Here is an 18,312-nt window from a genome sequence, read left to right on the forward strand (position 1 = left end):
ATAAAGCAACACTGTAGAAAAGGAAGACTGTTTTAAATAATCACACTGTCAAGAGAAGTTCTCTCAAGTACCGGTATATTTCAGATGTTTTCAAACCAAGGCAAAGAGAGCCACTTGTAAATCTGAGATAATTATAGCAACTGCAAGCATCCCGGGGCTTCTTGCTTGTAAGCAAGCTTTTGACTCCCCTTATCCATTGCAGTACTGTTGACCAGCTGCATGTTAACATCTATTTGGTTTGCAAAGAGCTCCTGACACTCCACTGAATGTGGAAGGTGGTGCTTGCTGGAAGCTGTGTGTGTGTGTGTGTGTGTGTGTGTGTGTGTGTGTGCAGAATGCCTATGGAGCTGAGAAGGAGGTTAATCGAGTGGAATGTTCTTAAGCAATTAGTAATAGTACTCTTGGAAGACAGAAACTTTTCCTTTCAATTTGGCGGAACAGATAGGATGAGTGTGAATTGCTCTTAATAAATATGTTGGGTTGACCCACTCCTTTAGACTTCAGCAATTGCTGAACTGCATCTTGAAAGGTGGATTGCAATTGCTGACTCATGTTGACTATAATTTTAGATGGAGGTAAAAATTTAAGGACACTGATTATATTGGTGCATTATCACTACAGTTTTCTCTCTGTGATAGAAGGCTACATAATATTTATGCAGGATGCAGTATAGCTGTAAAGCAAACTATTGTGGAGGGATATAGCTATTCCTTAACATGCCAGTATTTGATGTGCATGAAACATTAACAGGAATATTGTTTCTAAAGAGAAGGAAGTGTTTTGTAGATCCAGCGCTGAGGGCCTTCTGGCGGTTCCCTCACTGTGAGAAGCAAAGCTACAGGGAACCAGGCAGAGGGCCTTCTCGGTAGTGGCGCCCACCCTGTGGAACTCCCTCCCTTCAGATGTCAAAGAGATAGACAACTACCAGACATTTAGAGGACATCTGAAGGCAGCCCTGTTTAGGGAAGCTTTTAATGTGTGATATTATAATGTATTTGATTTTTGTTGGAAGCTGCCCAGAGTGGATGGGGAAATCCAGCCAGATGTGTGGGGTACAAATTATTATTATTATTATATTATTATTATTATTATTATTATTATTTATTTATTACACAGTTGAAACCATTTTATATGAAGAGTGTATTGCACATGATGCTTGTAGGATCTCTGTGCTTCACTGAAGAATCATTGGGAATGTGACTGTTGTTACTCCTTTCCTTGTTCTCCTAGTCTTTATCTCCTTGCATGGAGATTAAGGCTGCAACTGGGTTTGGGTTATAATCACAAGCTGTGACAAAGGCAGGAAGCATTAAAAATAAGTAATATAGTAAATGCCATTTACTAAACATTTGGTGTGTCAAAAATGGGGAATTTGTATCTATCAAAGCTTGATTTGACGGAAATGCAGAGATATGTCATAGCCCCCGATATAGTTACAAAAATAACTGCAATTTGCTGTGGATATTTTAAAAGAATAATTTGTAATGTGTACTTCAGATTGTTTTGGCTCAGAAAAATGAACATTTGTTTGGTATCCTTGTGTTAGTTTGCCTGGTTAAAGGTTGGCTTGCAACAGTTGCCAAACATTTAAATATGCATTTCTCTCTTGAGTCCATTCTTCTAGAAAAACCTAGATACTATGTAAAATTGACTCCTTTAAGATACAGAGTAATTTTGTAATATAGACAAGATAGAAGGAAAAGGATTTAGCATTTTATCCCAATTTATTATAAGGACTTAGAATGGTTTTTAATATTTTATTTTTCTTTAAAAGTTATTGGAACATGTTTCAAGTCGTTATAATTTATTGGGATGAAAATCCAGCTGAACAAAAATATAACAAAAATATTATTTTTGTTCCATGTTGTTTTTCAATTGTGCAGTGCCCAAGGCAGCTTGCAAGGAGATTAAAACAATGGATAATACTGTACTGTACAGTAAAATAAGAGCAAGGCTATGCGGGAGATCTGCTGTAGTGTGGGCAGGCCTTCACTCACATACAGTGCTGTCAAGTATCCCGTTTTCCCCGGGAATCTCCCTTATTTCAAGCAGTTTCCCGCTGCTATCCCTTATTTTTTATATCCCTTTAATTTCCTGTTTTTTCAAAGGAAGCAGCTCCTCTCCCTCCCCCTGCTGGCCAGGGACTGGGAAGACCTCGCCTCCTTGCATGCCTCAAAGCAAGCGGGAGCCATTTCCTGCACTTACAGGCATCGTAGCCCACGGGCAGCGTTTCCAAAATACAGTAAGCCTACTGCGCGCGTTCACGCCAGTGCCGCCACACTTTGCTTCTGGCTCCGCCCACCACTGCCATGTGACGTCCCCGGGATAGGTGAGGCTGCTGGATCCCTTATTTTCAAATCCGAACGTGACAGCTATGCTCACATAGCATACTTCATCTTCCTCTCCAGAATATCTGTAAAAACTGGGGACCTTATGGAGTAGATTTGGGGGGGCATTCAGGGAGCTGGATGGGGAAATCCACAAATCCTAATTGCAGGGGTGGATTTTTGTTGACTGTTGGTGCTTCTGAAGCCTTGTGCATAGGCTTTGCAAGTCCCAATGATTAGGTAATGGTTGTCCATTTTGAAGGCTATACCCTCACAGCTTGATTTCAAACCATGAAAGCAAAAATGGGTTCACCCAATGTCACTGTAGAATCTAGCCCACCTGTCAAATGTGGTGGGTGGGGCAAATAAGGATTTGCCTTGTCAGTCAGATCCAACTTCCCACTGCTAGAGTGTGTGTGTGTGTGTGTGTGTGTGTGGTGTGTTATGCAGTGGAATTTTGAAAGCAGAGGAAAGTGGAATGCAAAATGCACAGGCTGATGCTTAAATGTGTGTAAAATTGATACAGTCACTATTCACAAAGTAGGCTAATGTTGATGATAATACAAACATTCTGGCATTAGTAAGGATAACTGATAGCTGAAGTGGGATAAAAACATGTTATATTGACTAAGGCCCAAATAAGGAGGCTCTTACCAGTGAAAGCTTGTGCTATAATAAGGTACAACAAAACTCTTTGCCTATAGTTATGTTAAGTGTGGTTGTGTTGGTTTAATTAGCTATGTATGAAATCTTATTTATTTTTTCTTCTTTTTACAAAGCGTTATTTTCTTGTTGGGAGCAATCATGCAGAAACCAAATATCGTGTCTTGAAAATTGATCGCACCGAACCAAAGGATTTAGTTGTTTATTGATGACAGGGTGAGTACATCACAATTTGAGACATTATAGCAAGCAGTGTTAATAATCAAATATTTTGAATTCAAGTGGAAATGAAGCTATTCAGATGACCCCTTTCCTAATGTTCATTTCAAAATATTGATTCCTCTCATTTTATATTGTTTTCCAGTAGAGGGGCTTTTTGTTGTTGTTCAGTCGTTCAGTCGTGGCCGACCTCTTCGTGACCCCATGGACCAGACCACGCCAGGGCATGTCTATCCTTCACTGCCTCTCGCAGTTTGGCCAAACTCATGTTAGTAGCTTCGAGAACACTGTCCAACCATCTCATCCTCTGTCGTCCCCTTCTCCTTGTGCCCTCCAACTTTCCCAACATCAGGGTCTTTTCTAGGGATTTTTCTTTCTCATGAGGTGGCCAAAGTACTGGAGCCTCAACTTCAGGATCTGTCCTTCTAGTGAGTACTCAGGGCTGATTTCTTTGAGAATGGATAGGTTTGATCTTCTTGCAGTCCATGGGACTCTCAAGAGTCTCCTCCAGCACCAGAATTCAAAGCATCAATTCTACGGCGATTAGCCTTCTTTATGATCCAGCTCTCACTTCCGTACATTACTACTGGGAAAACCGGTAGCTTTAACTATACGGACCTTTGTCGGCAAGGTGATGTCTTTGCTTTTTAAGATGCTGTCTAGGTTTGTCATTGCTCTTCTCCCAAGAAGCAGGCGTCTTCTAATTCGTGACTGCTGTCACCATCTGCAGTGATCATGGAACCCAAGAAAGTGAAATCTCTCACTGCCTCCATTTCTTCCCCTTCTATTTGCCAGGAGGTGATGGGACCAGTGGCCATGATTTTAGTTTTTTTGATGTTGAGCTTCAGACCATATTTTGCGCTCTCTTCTTTCACACCTCATTAAAAGGTTCTTTAATTCTTCCTCACTTTCTGCCATCAAGGTAGTATTATCAGCATATCTGAGGTTGTTGATATTTTTTCCGGCAATCTTAATTCCGGTTTGGGATTCATCCAGTCCAGCCTTTCGCATGTTGAATTCTGCATATAAGTTAAATAAGCAGGGAGACAATATACAGCCTTGTCGTACTCCTTTCCCAATTTTGAACCAATCAGTTGTTCCATATCCAGTTCTAACTGTAGCTTCTTGTCCCACATAGAGATTTCTCAGGAGACAAATGAGGTGATCCGGCACTCCCATTTCTTTAAGAACTGCCATAGTTTGCTGTGGTCGACACAGTCAAATGCTTTTGCATAGTCAATGAAGCAGAAGTAGACGTTTTTCTGGAACTCTCTGGCTTTCTCCATAATCCAGCGCACTGTTTGCAATTTGGTCTCTGGTTCCTCTGCCCCTTCGAAATCCAGCTTGCACTTCGGGAGTTCTCGGTCCACATACTGCTTAAGCCTGCCTTGTAGAATTTTAAGCATAACCCTTGCTAGCATGTGAAATGAGTGCAATTGTGCGGTAGTTGGAGCATTCTTTGGCACTGCCCTTCTTTGGGATTGGGATGTAGACTGATCTTCTCCAATCCTCTGGCCACTGCTGAGTTTTCCAAACTTGCTGGCATATTGAGTGTAGCACCTTAACAGCATCCTCTTTAAAATTTTAAATAGTTCAGCTGGAATATCATCACTTCCACTGGCCTTGTTGTTTAGCGAGGCTTCTAAGGCCCATTTGACTTCACTCTCCAGGATGTCTGGTTCAAGGTCAGCAAACACATTACCTGGGTGTATGAGACCTCCATATCTTTCTGGTATATTCCTCTGTGTATTCTTGCCACCTCTTCTTGATGTCTTCTGCTTCTGTTAGGTCTTTCCACTTTTGTCCTTAATTGTGGTAATCTTTGTACGAAATGTTCCTTTCATATCTCCAATTTTCTTGAACAAATCTCTGGTTTTTCCCATTCTGTTATTTTCCTCTATTTCTTTGCATTGCTCGTTTAGAAAGGCCTCTTGTCTCTCCTTGCTATTCCTTTGGAAATCTGCATTACAATTCCTGTATCTTTCACGATCTCCCTCGCATTTTGCTTGTCTTTTCTCCCCCGCTATTTGTAAGGCCTCATTGGACAGCCACTTTGCTTTCTTGCATTTCTTTTCATTGGGATGGTTTTTGTTGCTGTCTCCTGTATAATGTTCCGAGCCTCCATCCACAGTTCTTCAGGTACTCTATCCACCAAATCTAAATCCTTGCACCTGTTCTTCACTTCATACTGTGTATTCATAAGGAATTTGATTTGGATTGAATCTTACTGGCCCAGTGGTTTTTCCTACTTTCTTCAGTTTAAGCTGGAATTTTGCTATAAGAAGCTGATGATCTGAGCCACAGTCAGCTCCAGGTCTTGTTTTTGCTGAGTGTATAGAGCTTCTCCATCTTTGGCTGCAGAGAATATATCAATCTGATTTCGTGTTGCCCATCTGGTGATGTCAATGTGTAGAGTCGTCTCTTGTGTTGTTGGAAAAGAGTGTTTGTGATGACCAGCTTGTTCTCTTGACAGAACTCTATTAGCCTTTGCCCTGCTTCAGTTTGATCTCCAAGGCCAAACTTGCCAGTTTGTTCCTTTTATCTCTTGACTCCCTACTTTAGCATTCAATCCCCTATAATGAGAAGAACATCCTTCTTTGGTGTCATTTCTATAAGGTGTGTAAGTCTTCATAGAATTGGTCAATTTCAGTTTTCTTCAGCACTGGTAGTTGGTGCATAAACTTGGATTACTGTGATGTTAAAAGGTCTGCCTTGGATTCGTATCGAGATCATTCTATTATTTTTGAAATTGCATCCCAGTACAGCTTTCGCCACTCTTTTGTTGACTATGAGGGCCACTCCATTTCTTTTACGGGATTCCTGCCCACAGTAGTAGATATTATAGTCATCCGAACTGAATTCGCCCATTCCTGTCCATTTAATTCACTGATGCCTAGGATGTCAATGTTTATTCTTGCCATCTCATTTTTTACCACATCCAGCTTACCAAGGTTCATGGTTCTTACATTCCAGGTTCCTATGCAATACTTTTCTTTACAGCATTGGACTTTCCTTTCGCTTCCAGGCATATCCGCAACTGAGCGTCCTTTCGGCTTTGGCCCAGCCGCTTCATCAGCTCTGGATCTACTTGTACTTGTCCTCCGCTCTTCCCCAGTAGCATGTTGGACGCCTTCCGACCTGAGGGGCTCATCTTCCAGCGTCATATCTTTTATATGCCTGTTGTCTTTGTCCATGGAGTTTTCTTGGCAGGGATACTGGAGCGGCTTGCCAGTTCCTTCTCCAGGTGGATCACGTTTGGTCCAAACTCTCCACTATGACCTGTCCATCTTGACCTGTCCATAGCTTCTCTGAGTAATTCAAGCCCCTTCGCCACGACAAGGCAGTGATCCATGAAGGGGAGTAGAGGGGCTAAACAGTAGTAAATGAATGGCTGTGGTGGGTGATTTTGTTGTGGAAACTGGGAACGACGTCTGAGCTTGGCTCATATCAAAATGTTCTGTTCCTATGACAGAAATGGCTTCCTCCTATGGAAGATCTCTTCTGAAGAAAGAACACATTTAGGTACAACCTACAATGTCCTTAGAGAGAGAATTTGAGTGCATATTTTTCTCCTTTGTCATAGAAAATGAAACTTGTAGGATTGAAGTAAATCCATCAGTTTTATCTCCAGTACTATAGTAAAAGAGAGGGAATTGATTAAGATATGCTTCCTCCCTCCCTCCATGCTTATTTGTTGTGTGCCAAGTGGCTGTAAGACCCATTGCCTCTGATTTTTGTGTCAGCCTGATAATTCACAATGATCTCATTCTGCCAAGCACTAAGAAGGATATTATTACCCATTTTATTATACAATTTGTGCAGATGAGGGAGAAAATGATTGTAGGCATCTACCTGTTGATATACCCTTTTGAATTATCAAGTCATAAGAATGCATTTAGTGGTCTCTTATTTATTGCCATGAGCATGTGTGATGGAATGATTTCCTATCAAACCATTTAAATGATGAATGCTCAAGAGGCAACTTACCATCTGTGTGGATTTTTCTGGAATGATACTATGAGCAAGAACCATAAAAATCCTTACATCCTAGTTAAGGATTTGTCAGGGAACTGTCCCCAGCGCAGCGCAAGGTGGTGGAAGGGCTCTCGGGATGTTACAGAGAGCGCCGGGGCCACCTGACCAGCAGCACCTGCTCTGACAGTGGAGGGAGCAGCGAGGCTTCCAGCGGGGAGGGGCATGCGTCTCAGGGAATGGAGGGTAGAGGCTCTGAGGACGCTGGAGAGACCTTGCACTCCCCTAGCCCAAGGGGCAATGAAGGAAACGAAAGGATGGGTGGTGGGGTTTTCATACACCGAAACTCTTTTGTTGGGGTCAGAACTGGAAGGGGCCATTCCCGGATTCTGCCGACGTTTGATACTGACATGAACTTGTTAGCTCTGCACTGTACATAGTATGCACAATAAAACTTCTAAAGGAAAGGTCGGAGTTTTGCCTGGTTACTCATGAGCAACTAACCGAGGACCTCACAGCATTCTTCTTGAAAAATCCTCTCAAGTCACACTATTCAGCCCCAGTATTGTCTCCAGTGTTATAGGACTCGCATCCAATGGATATTATTTCAGCTTTTTCTATCAGCATATTACAAAGTCTATCTCCCTCATTGAGTCTTCAGTATTATTTAAATGAATTGTTAACAATATAGCTTAAGATTTGTTGGAATGTTAATTAGCCATAATTGAATCTATGTTTTTTAATGTGAAGAAACACAAAACACTTTAGACTGGGGCCTAAGCTGTATTTGAACCGTTTTTGAAATCAACCCACTTTGCTGCTATACATCTTGCAGCATCTGGTTTACAATTGGATTATGCTTTAAAAACATGAAAGGCTGAGGAAAACAATAATAATTTCATTCGTTTTCCAATAAGACATAGATACAGTCCTTTCTCTGTCTGTATATGCAACTATTCAGAGCAGTTTTTAAAGGAACATATTTTTATATGATTGCACATTCTCCATTTTAAGCATGTCTATACCCAACAAGAGGTGAGAGAGCTGCTTGGTCGCTTAGATCTGGGGAACAGGACAAAAATTGGACAGAAGGGCTCCTCTGGATTATCCCGCGCAGTCTCTGCTTTTGGTATAGTAGGTAAGGCACGCCTTTTTATATATTATTTATTATGAAGTGACTTGCATAAATTTGAATTATCAAGGCTTTTTAAGAAGAGTTACCATATTTTTCTGTGTATAACATGCCCTCATGTATAAGACTTAATTTTCAAAATTAAGAAAATGGGGGGAGATTGCTCCCATGTATAAGACTACCCCCCTTCTTTAACATTATTTTTTAGTAAAAAACAACAACCTAGTCTTATGCATGGAAAAGTATGGTAATTCATGAAACCAGACACAAAATCCCATAACTAAAAGGGAATTTGACCCTCAGTTTGTATGAAGGTTCCTCACCCCTGCAATAAAACTACAGATAATTCAAGAAAAACTAAAAGCAAAACAGCAGCAAAGCATACTAAAACACCCTGTCTATTAAAAGCTATTGTGCCTAAAAGTTAAAAAGCTAGACCTCAGCTGAATGTATTATGTAGAGCAGGCATAGGCAAACTTGGCCCCCCAGATTTTTGGGACTACAACTCCCATCCCTGATCACTGGTCCTGTTAGCTAGGGATTATGGGAATTGTAGTCCCAAAACATCTAGAGGGCCGAGTTTGCCTATGCCTGGTGTAGAGTATTTGCCATCTGAGGCACTGCCACTGAAAAAAACCCTATCCTCAGGAACCACTTGTCTAAGTTTTGAAGGTGGGAATATCTGGACTAGAGTCTTTGACAAAGATCTTAAAAAGCAGTTGGGCTCATCTAGAAACAGTGGTTTTTGTATTTGCTGTTGTTCCTGCATACACACATGCAGCATTGTTACAACATGCAAAATGTCTCTGAATGTAGATAAGTAATTAAGGGCCAGAGTAACTACCGTAGGCAAATGCCAGAATCCATAGTTGATGAGTAGTTAAATGATTACTCCCAATAAAATTCAAAGAATGAAATATTCACCTGGTCTCTACATCAAATATTATTGGGGGGGGGGGAGAATCAGATTCTAGTAAGTAACTTGAAGTGGATGTGGTAATTTCTTATTCTGCTAGGCAGGGGTTCTTTTCCCTGCAATGATGAAAAGTTTTTTCAAGTTGAAGTTAATAACGACAAAGTGTAGACAAATCAGTCATTGTACAATCAGTCACGTTGCAGTATCAGACATTGATATGGGATTTTTCGGTTTCCTTAGTTCACCCCGCACTGACTTGATGAAATATGCATCAAGAATCCAATAAATTATTTTGTAATGAAAAGAAAAGAAAATCAAAAGCCAGCAAAGCAACCACTTTCAAAAGCACATTTTAATTTATATCCTTGAATAATTTAGTTTACAATTTAGAAGGAAATGCATACTTATTTCATACAATTCTGTAAATTAAAGGAGATCCATTTGCACATGAGTTTTGTTCTCTAACTGCAGTTTTCTGAGGTGTTAGGAAATACAACTTGAAATGGCATATGCTTGGTTTTAGCCGTCTAGTACTATATTGTCTTTTACAGGCTTTGGTCAGATTTTTGAAGGATACTACATTGTGCTAATTACAAAGAGAAGAAAGATGGCAGATATGGAGGACATGCAATATATAAATAGAAGATACAACTATGATATATATTCCAAATGACTCTGTACGAGTGACTCATCCTGATGAAGCAAGGTTAAATTATGCTTTTTCTCTTTGAGATAACATAATCATACACAGGACAAGGGTTAATAGCACGGTGATATGCATGTCTACTCATAAGTTGGCATCCATGTGTCTTGGGAAACAATGGAAGAGTCGTTCTTTAGGGGTGAAATCAGTCCTTTGGAGAGTTACAGTGCCTGTAGAGACCAATAGGAGATAAACATGTTTCATAGAAGCTGGGGCAGATGAAGGTGGCCAGTTGTGCATCATGGTGTTTCTTCTCTCTGCGCTCATCTCAGCAGTCATTTCTCCTCTGGTCATTGCTGTGGATACACAGTCTAACTGTCTTCAGGCATTGTGGTAATCTTCAAGGGATTCCCACACACTGGACTTGATGCTGCCAGCCTTCAAGTCTTGTTGCAGACATCTTTGTAAAGCAGGGTTGGTCTGCCAACAAGCCAGCTGCCTGAAGCCAGCTTCCCGTAGAGCATGTCCTTAGGGACCCTGTCACCTTCCATTCTGTGGACATGAACAAGCCAGTGTAGTTGTTGCTGAGACAAGAGTGCAAACATGTTGGGAATGTAGGCTTGGGAGTCTACATCTTCATTTGAGACCCGTTCCTGCATTGTGATGCCCAAAATCTTCCTGATGCAGCAGATATGGAAGACATTGAGGCGCTGCTTCTGGGGTGTAAGTTGCCCACATCTCAGTACCATAAAGCAGCATGCTAACTATGCGATCCTGGTAGACCTTCAGCTTGGTATTGGTTGTTAGCATTATATTCTCCTATGCCCTTTTGGAGAGGTGAACCACTGCTGTAGCTGCCTTACCAATACGCTTGCCCAGCTCAGCATCGATGGAGAGGTTGCTGGCTATGGTGAGCTCAGGTAGACAAAATCATCTACCACCTCAAATGTGTGGTCTCCAATGCTGATGCATAGCCATGTGTTAATAGCACAGTGGAGAAGGGTTAATAGCACAATGGTGTGTGTGTCTATTTAGAAGTAACTCATTGAAATCAATGGAACTCACCATACTTTTCCATGTATCAGAAAAGGTTTTTTTAATTATTAAATTATGTTAAAAAATGGGGGTTGTCATACATGGATAGTGCATAGCGGGGTTGTGGGATTGGTTGCTGCCACGAACTGGAGATTGCTATATGGCATGTTATTGGTGGCTGCAGCAAGGGCTGGTGTTGATTGTCGCTGATCGGCAAACAGATGACATCTTTTGTGACGCATGTGAGCATCATCGTAGGTCATGCGGGTGAGCTCAACAGCTCTGGGCAATCCTCCCCCTTAAAAGCTCAACAACTAAAAAGTGCAACAACTATGGACAATCTCCCCCATTTTCTTAATTTGGAGTCCCCCCAAATAGGGGTGTCTTATAACCGGGGCATGTTATACACGGAAAAATACGGTACTCCAGGTAAGTTTGTGTAGGATTGCTGCCTCATTTCCTTACCTTTCAGAGGACTGGTGGGAAACCTTTGGCCAACACCGTTTTGGCCAAGACGCATCACCTGACATTGTATGAAGTCTAGTATTGTGGCTTGTCTTTATACTGGTGCATTGTCATTAACTAAATTTTTGGTGTTTCCTTATCTTTTATGACTTTTTCCCCCTAGGGTATGTACAGCTATCATATGTTCTCCTGGCATCTTCATTCTTATATTGAGCTCACAAACCAATATAAGAAAATTCAAAACATGCTCCGAGCTAATGAGAATGACTGACTGATAGGATGTTTCATTGGTGGTGAAGGGGCTAAAACATTGGGGCTATAATAAACAAACCCGTGCTTTATGAGAATATTGTCTTACTGTGTCTTTAGATACCTTCGAATATTTCAGAACGTGGACCTGTCTAGTAACTTTTATTTCAGGTATGTTTTTCATTTCAAATGATTATTAGAATGTTAAAATTGGTTCTTAATTACGGAACATCCAAGAATTCCTTCTCCGTTATCTCTCTCACAATCCTTTGGAAGGAGAAGGATCTCTGAAACACTTCCATTTAGAAACACTCACAGGAAACTTCTTATTTGTTAAAACAGAATGTGCTTGTTGCTCAACACTGTCCAGGTCTTAGGATCCTTCTGTTCTCATATGTGAAATTGTCTCAGCCATTCTTGTCTCTGGCTCCTTTACCTGATTTGCCATTAAGTCCCCTTGATCACTTTTTCCTGTAGTTTGACCCCTGGCAGTGGTGAAGGTGGAAGTTCCAAGGATCAGTGGGCACAATTGACCCATAAAGCTAATGATGGATGAACCCTTCCATCTCAGTTTTTAGAAAGGGCATCAGCTAAAACAAGTTATTTTTCTCCATGAAATCTGAAAATGACTAGTATTATTTCTGAGCCCATTCTGAAATTTGCACTCCTCTGCATTCCCAACCATTTCATTGAGAGAGTGACAGGAGCTAAGTCTTCCCTCCTCCCCCCCAGAGCCCTGCCCCACCATCCCTTTTTCTTATCACAAAATGTACCTGGGTGAGATCTCCACTAGTCACTGCTGCCTAGGATCAGGGGCAGAGGAAGGGAGTGCAGTGGGGGTGGTTTGCCCAGGTGTCAACACTGAGGGGGGGGGGTGTGACAAAATGCCAGGCGGCACTCACCGTGGTGCCTGCAGCGTGCCTGAGCCACATGTCTCGCCTGGGAGAGACACAGCGGCTTGGGGATGCACAGACTCCAACGCTGCCCAAATGGTTCGCCCACTGCCTCTCTCTCAGCTGTAGGGCAGCTGAGCGGGAGGAAGCAGGCAGACTCTGGAAGCCCCATGGAGCATCCTGCCCCTGCTGGCCCTGCCCCTACGAGTGGCTGGCCCTGCCCCTGGGCGCAAGGCATGCGCGCCGGCCCACGCACCTGATTGGTTTGCTCTGCCGCTGCCTAGGATCTTGAAATACCAGTATATTAGGTGCCAAGAATCATGGGCATGTAATCTCCAGAAATTCTGCCAAGTGTCCTGGAATACTACATTTCCTGAGAAACATAGCACTTGGGGTGCTTTCATTTCAGTATTTCAGGCACCGGGATGGTGGAGATGTTACAAAGAGGCCTCCCGAGAGGCTTAACTGCAGCTGCTAACAGTTAAGCTTTGGGCAATGGGAGGGAAGAGTGAGGGACTGAGCTCATTATGAACCAAGCCCAAGTTCCACCAAAGTTACAAGTTATCAATTTCAGCACTCCATTTAATAACAAAGCTGCAGGTTGTTGTTGTTGTTGTTGTTTTATTTTGTAAATGTCTGCACCACAGGATTATCATTTTTACCTTGCATACCCAAGTCAGATCAGTTTTAATAAAAGTGTCTACTCTTGGGACTGGTCTGGAAGCTCCATCTTGTGCAAAACGCTGCAACTAGATTGATGGTAGGAACAGGCTACTGCCAGCACATGTCTCTGCTGCTTAAAAGCTTGCACTGGCTGTTCATGTGTTTATGGGCCAAGTTCAAGGTTCTTGTACTGTATTACAGTAATTTACAAGGCCCTTACTATCTTGCATCCAGAGTACCTTAAGGACTTCCTGATTCCTTATATCCTTGCCCAGCCACTTAGAACTTGGGGGGGGGTGTGTCTCATTAGTGGTCCCCCATGGCTCAGACACCCAGCTTACCGGTATATCCACCAGAAGCTGCACATTTGGTATTGTGGACCCAGATGAGATCAGATTGGTGCCCTCCCAGTTGAACTTCAGTTGCTTGACAAAGACTTTCCATTTCAGCATGCATTTTAATGAAGTTTATGTTTTTATGATGAATTTTAATGGGTCTTATCCACTGCATGCTTTTTTGTAATCTTTATGCACACTGCTCAGAAAGTCATGTGACAAAGCAGTATAAATAGCTGAAATATTAAATAAGTAAATGTTTGTATTTTGCCCTACCTCAAGGCTCAAGGTACATAATAGAGTTATTCCCTTTTATAATCACAGCAGCCCTTTAGGCCCTGATGATGAGGGACTCGACATGGTCACTCAGGTTGTGTCTTGACTGAGGAAGAGTTCAGGTTCTGCCCATACACCCCACTGACCCTTCTGTACCACCCAAGGCATATGTAGAAACCATAACACCTGAAGGTAGCCTGTTTGCATTTGAGCAACTGTGGACCTGTATCCTGAATTATGTCAGAAGTGCCTCCATTATATTCTTTTTCATCCCTATTTCAGCTACAGCTATGATCTATCTCACTCTCTTCAGTATAACCTTACTGTTCTGAGGATGCCTCTTGACACACTAAAGGCAGAAACAACTCGAACAAGGCAGGAGAGTTTTGATATTTTTGAAGATGAGGGACTTGCAACTCAGGTGGAAGTGGTGAGTGTGACTTAAATAGAAATAAGCCATCAGGCATATATTTGGAATTATTTCAACAGCAGAAACATCTAGCTCTTTGTTATTGATTGTTGTAGTGTTGTAACAGCTTCAAGTTAATGAAAGATTACATAAAGGGCCAATTACAGCTAGTGGAGTTCGTTTTTTATGTTTTTGACCAAGACAATGTCTATAAATGATTAATTGCTTATTTTGGTAAGTTAAATTGTAACTCAGGAGAATAATTGGACATGCTGAAATATTTTTTTTGACAATTGATTATTCAACTAATTTGAAGGTTTGACAGAAACAAATTTATACATGAAGCATTAATCTGTCTTCCTTCGCTTTTAAATAGTGTTAATAGCTGCTGCTGTTTGTTCAACAGTGCCAAATACTGATGGGAAAATAGGGTAGTGCTGTTTTATCTTGTTAGAATTGTAGTGTTTGGGAGCACTCATGAACTTACTGTAAGCCAAAGCCTTTCATTATTATTATTTGGCTCAGCAATGAAAATTAAATTTGTTTTTAAATTTACCGTAAGTTCTAGGAAAAGAGAGGGATAAGTTACTGAAGGAAAAATGTGGAGAATTTGGGTCCTGTTTAGACATTCTTAATTTGTATCTGTGGAGGGGCTGCCTGTACAGGCCTCCATCTGCAACCTTTGCATGTGGGGAAGGATTAAAGGGGGATTATCAGTGCATATGGCCAAAAATGGTTACAATTCTTCTCTAGGTACCATTTTGCAAGGAGGATTACAACCATGTTTGGTCAAATGCTGGTTCAATTTCCCTTCGTGTTTCCAGTCAATATGAGAATGTTGGGGTGGAGGGGGCAGGGCCAGCAGGTATAGCCCTACAACCCCTCCACAGTTAAAATTTGAGATTGCATGAGTAGGGTGTTGGTTTTTTGTCATAGCTCCCATCTCATCATGAAGGGAGTGAGCATTAGAAGCACTCATGTTGGCTATCCTGGAATATAGAATCATTGATAATAATTAGATGAAGTATCACTCATGTGGGCAGTTTGTAAAACTCCTACCATTCTGGGGGGGGGGGGAAGCATATATAACAACTCTCATTCTATAATGTTTGAAGGAAATCTGGATTTCTTATATGCCTCTTAGTACATTGCCCTGGGATCTTTGGATAAAGGGAGATATATAAATTGAATAAATAATAAAATTAATAATAGTATTAGGGAACTGAGTTTCCTGAGAGTGGCTTGAGCTCCTGCCCTATTTCACCTTTACAAGACATAAACTGTAGTTGTAGTATATGACTAAAGTAGAGCCCTGCTACACCAGACCAAAGATTTGTGTAGTCAAGCATCCAGTTTCCAACAATGGCCAGCCAGAGACTATTGGCATTTTTTTCTGTTTCCTCCTGGCTGTGATAACAGTGCAGAATCTCAGGGGTGAGAACATTCAAAATCAGTGATTATGAAAAAGATCTTTGTCCGCTGTTTAAGATAAAGATAGATTATTGCCTAAATACGTATGTACTGTACTTTTCCGTGTATAAGACTAGGCTTTCTAACTTTAAAATAAGGTTACAAATCTGGGGGCGTCTTATACACGGATAGTGCATATGCCCATTTTTTAAAATTGGGGGTCCCCAAAAGTAGGGGGTGTCTTATACATGGGGGCTTCTTATACATGGAAAAATACAGTAATTGATTTGAGTTGGGAACAATCAGTCTGATTAAAATCCACATTGAGCACACATACTTACTGTTTTGGTTGCAATTATTTTTCAGGTGTCTTTGGAATTTGCAGTGAACCTTATAGGAAATATGTGTGGAATGGTAAACTGCTTGACATAGTCAAAACCACGGTCCATCGAGACTGGTTGTTGTATATTATTCATGGATTTTGTGGACAGTCAAGTATCCTCCTACTGTTGGTGATTTATGTTTACTACGGTAACAGCAAATTGAAATTATAGAAAGAGAAATGAATTATGGTAACATACAATATAGAGTTGTCAGGCTTGGACATGCGATTAAACCATTCACAAATTAATTGCTTAGTTCTTTTTTTAACGATCTCTCTTGGATCTAATTGCTGTGAAAAGGGGACATGAGTTTTCAGTTTTCATCTGCTGCATAGATAATGAAACACATGAAGGAAAATTCTTATTCCAAGCATGCATGTTACGAGAAATCGTGCATGGGCTAGTATTGCCAGTGAAGAAATAAGGGCTTGATAATAGCTTAATTTACCTATCACAGAGGCCATGTCTTTAACTAGCTGCACTGTGAAGTCAGGTCTCAATAGGATAATTGAACAGACTAATTTAGGGGCAGATAGTTGGATACACAAAAGAGTAGAATTACTATTAAAATACATTAGTTGAAAACAGCTCCAAAATGTGCAATGGAAGGATCAAATAGAATATACACTGAAGCAAATGACACTTTATTGTTATTTTGAATTGCAACTATAAATATCCTGTGTAAAATATTATTTCAATTTGTAGTAGCCTTTACTTGTAGCTCCATATGTGTAAGATTGAAAACTGCAGATATTTCTAAACATAAATCACGTTGCACAGGGCATGTATCTTCCAAAGCTCCCCTCTACATCCACACAATTATCAAGGACTATTATTGTAGTTCTGAAGCCTGATGCTCAACGTAATACCACAAATGGAATTTTTGCATAACTATATGTTTAGTATTTGGTTCTTCGATTCTTTTTTAGTTCAATATATAAAACATTCTGGAAATAATATGCTTTCATTAAGCATTGCTTTTAGAAGGTCATTAGCATAGATAGTCTTTGTGAAGTAGCCACGGCTACCGTGTACATTCATTAAGGACATTTATGAAAGAGCATTGAAAGGCGATTTGCTTTTTTATCTTTCAATTTTATTGCAAAACCCCACATTTCTTATTTGAGAAGATGCATGGGATTGCAAGTCTGTGGCAAAAGTGGTAAGCTGATATTCTATCCCACAGTCTCAGGGCTGCTGAATGTTTGAGAGTTCTCATATCTGCTTAAAATAACTCTTTGTCCAAATAAAGTAATCCAAAATAGTTAATAACCATTTCTTTTGCTTTTGTTATCAATATTGTGGTTCGAAATGGAAGCCCAGCAGATGACCACATATTAAAATAATAGAAGGTACTTCATCTGCTTCAAAACAAGTTACAAAAAGGCACTGAGAGTAGGTGTATTTATGTATATGCCAGGACTAAGGGAAAATTCAAGAGAAATAAGCTAGAGAAATAATATAAACATCTGTAACCCTTAACTTGGCTTCCAAGAGCTGCTCATTTATGGTCGTCCAGTGTACGTCACCCTGATAGCTAGAAGATCAAGTAAATTTGCTGGAACACGGTTTCTAAGAGAGGAGCAAACTGTGAGGTAAAATAGATTATTATCTGTTTTTTCACTGTGAGGGTTTCATGAAGACATGTTATTGCTATATAGAGAGTAAGACCTTAAATCCTTTGGCATTGTAGCACGTGTATTTTGCCTCATTTGGGCAACGATCCAAGCAAATATAAAACTTGTAAATCTTGGAATTTTTGAGGGTGACATTTATAGTTAAAAATTCATGTGGTGTATTTAATGTGCTTAATTTTTTAATGTAAATTACTGGAAACCCTTGGGCATTAGTGAGTGCCCTTGAATTCAGTGATCTAATTTGCTATATATCTTTTCTAGACTTTGTTGTGCAATTACAGGCAAGCTACAATTTTCTAATCACATTATGCATGTTCACATAGGAACATGCCTACTTTTGCCTATCGGTGCAACTACCATTGGCAAGTAGCCCTAAGGGAAACATGGCCCTCAGATGAAAATTGTTTCCCATTCCTGAAATAGACTTACAAGCCAGCGTATACCCAGGATCCTTATTCTCAAGTGGACGTTTCAGATGATGATTGGATTCCATGTGAACATCAAGGTCTAGGGGATTATTCAGAATTATCTGACCTTAGTTCTTTTTGTTGCCTAGAGACATTGCTTACCTATATATAGGTAAGGGAACAAAACATCTGGGACAAGATTAAGCATATTTCAGTAATTAAATTCCTTAGGCTTACACCAGGCAGCCTTCTAGTACACTCATGGGTCTCTGGTTTGA

At 40.7% G+C, this 18,312-nt stretch overlaps 1 protein-coding gene across 1 annotated transcript in view; it reads left to right on the plus strand.

Moving 5' to 3' along the window:
* Positions 1-18,312, plus strand: part of FIG4 (FIG4 phosphoinositide 5-phosphatase) — a 59,435-nt gene that overhangs the window by 5,739 nt on the left and 35,384 nt on the right. Inside the window, 12 exon segments of the mRNA XM_033145386.1 lie at positions 3,107-3,193; positions 3,195-3,206; positions 8,196-8,319; positions 9,781-9,843; positions 9,846-9,866; positions 9,869-9,935; positions 11,742-11,792; positions 14,071-14,218; positions 14,951-15,062; positions 15,974-16,102; positions 17,486-17,560; positions 17,563-17,585. Of these exon segments, the coding sequence (XP_033001277.1) occupies positions 3,107-3,193; positions 3,195-3,206; positions 8,196-8,319; positions 9,781-9,843; positions 9,846-9,866; positions 9,869-9,935; positions 11,742-11,792; positions 14,071-14,218; positions 14,951-15,062; positions 15,974-16,102; positions 17,486-17,560; positions 17,563-17,585 (912 nt within the window).

Source organism: Lacerta agilis, chromosome 3 (assembly GCF_009819535.1).
Source record: "Lacerta agilis isolate rLacAgi1 chromosome 3, rLacAgi1.pri, whole genome shotgun sequence".
Classification (NCBI taxonomy): Eukaryota; Metazoa; Chordata; class Lepidosauria; order Squamata; family Lacertidae; genus Lacerta; species Lacerta agilis.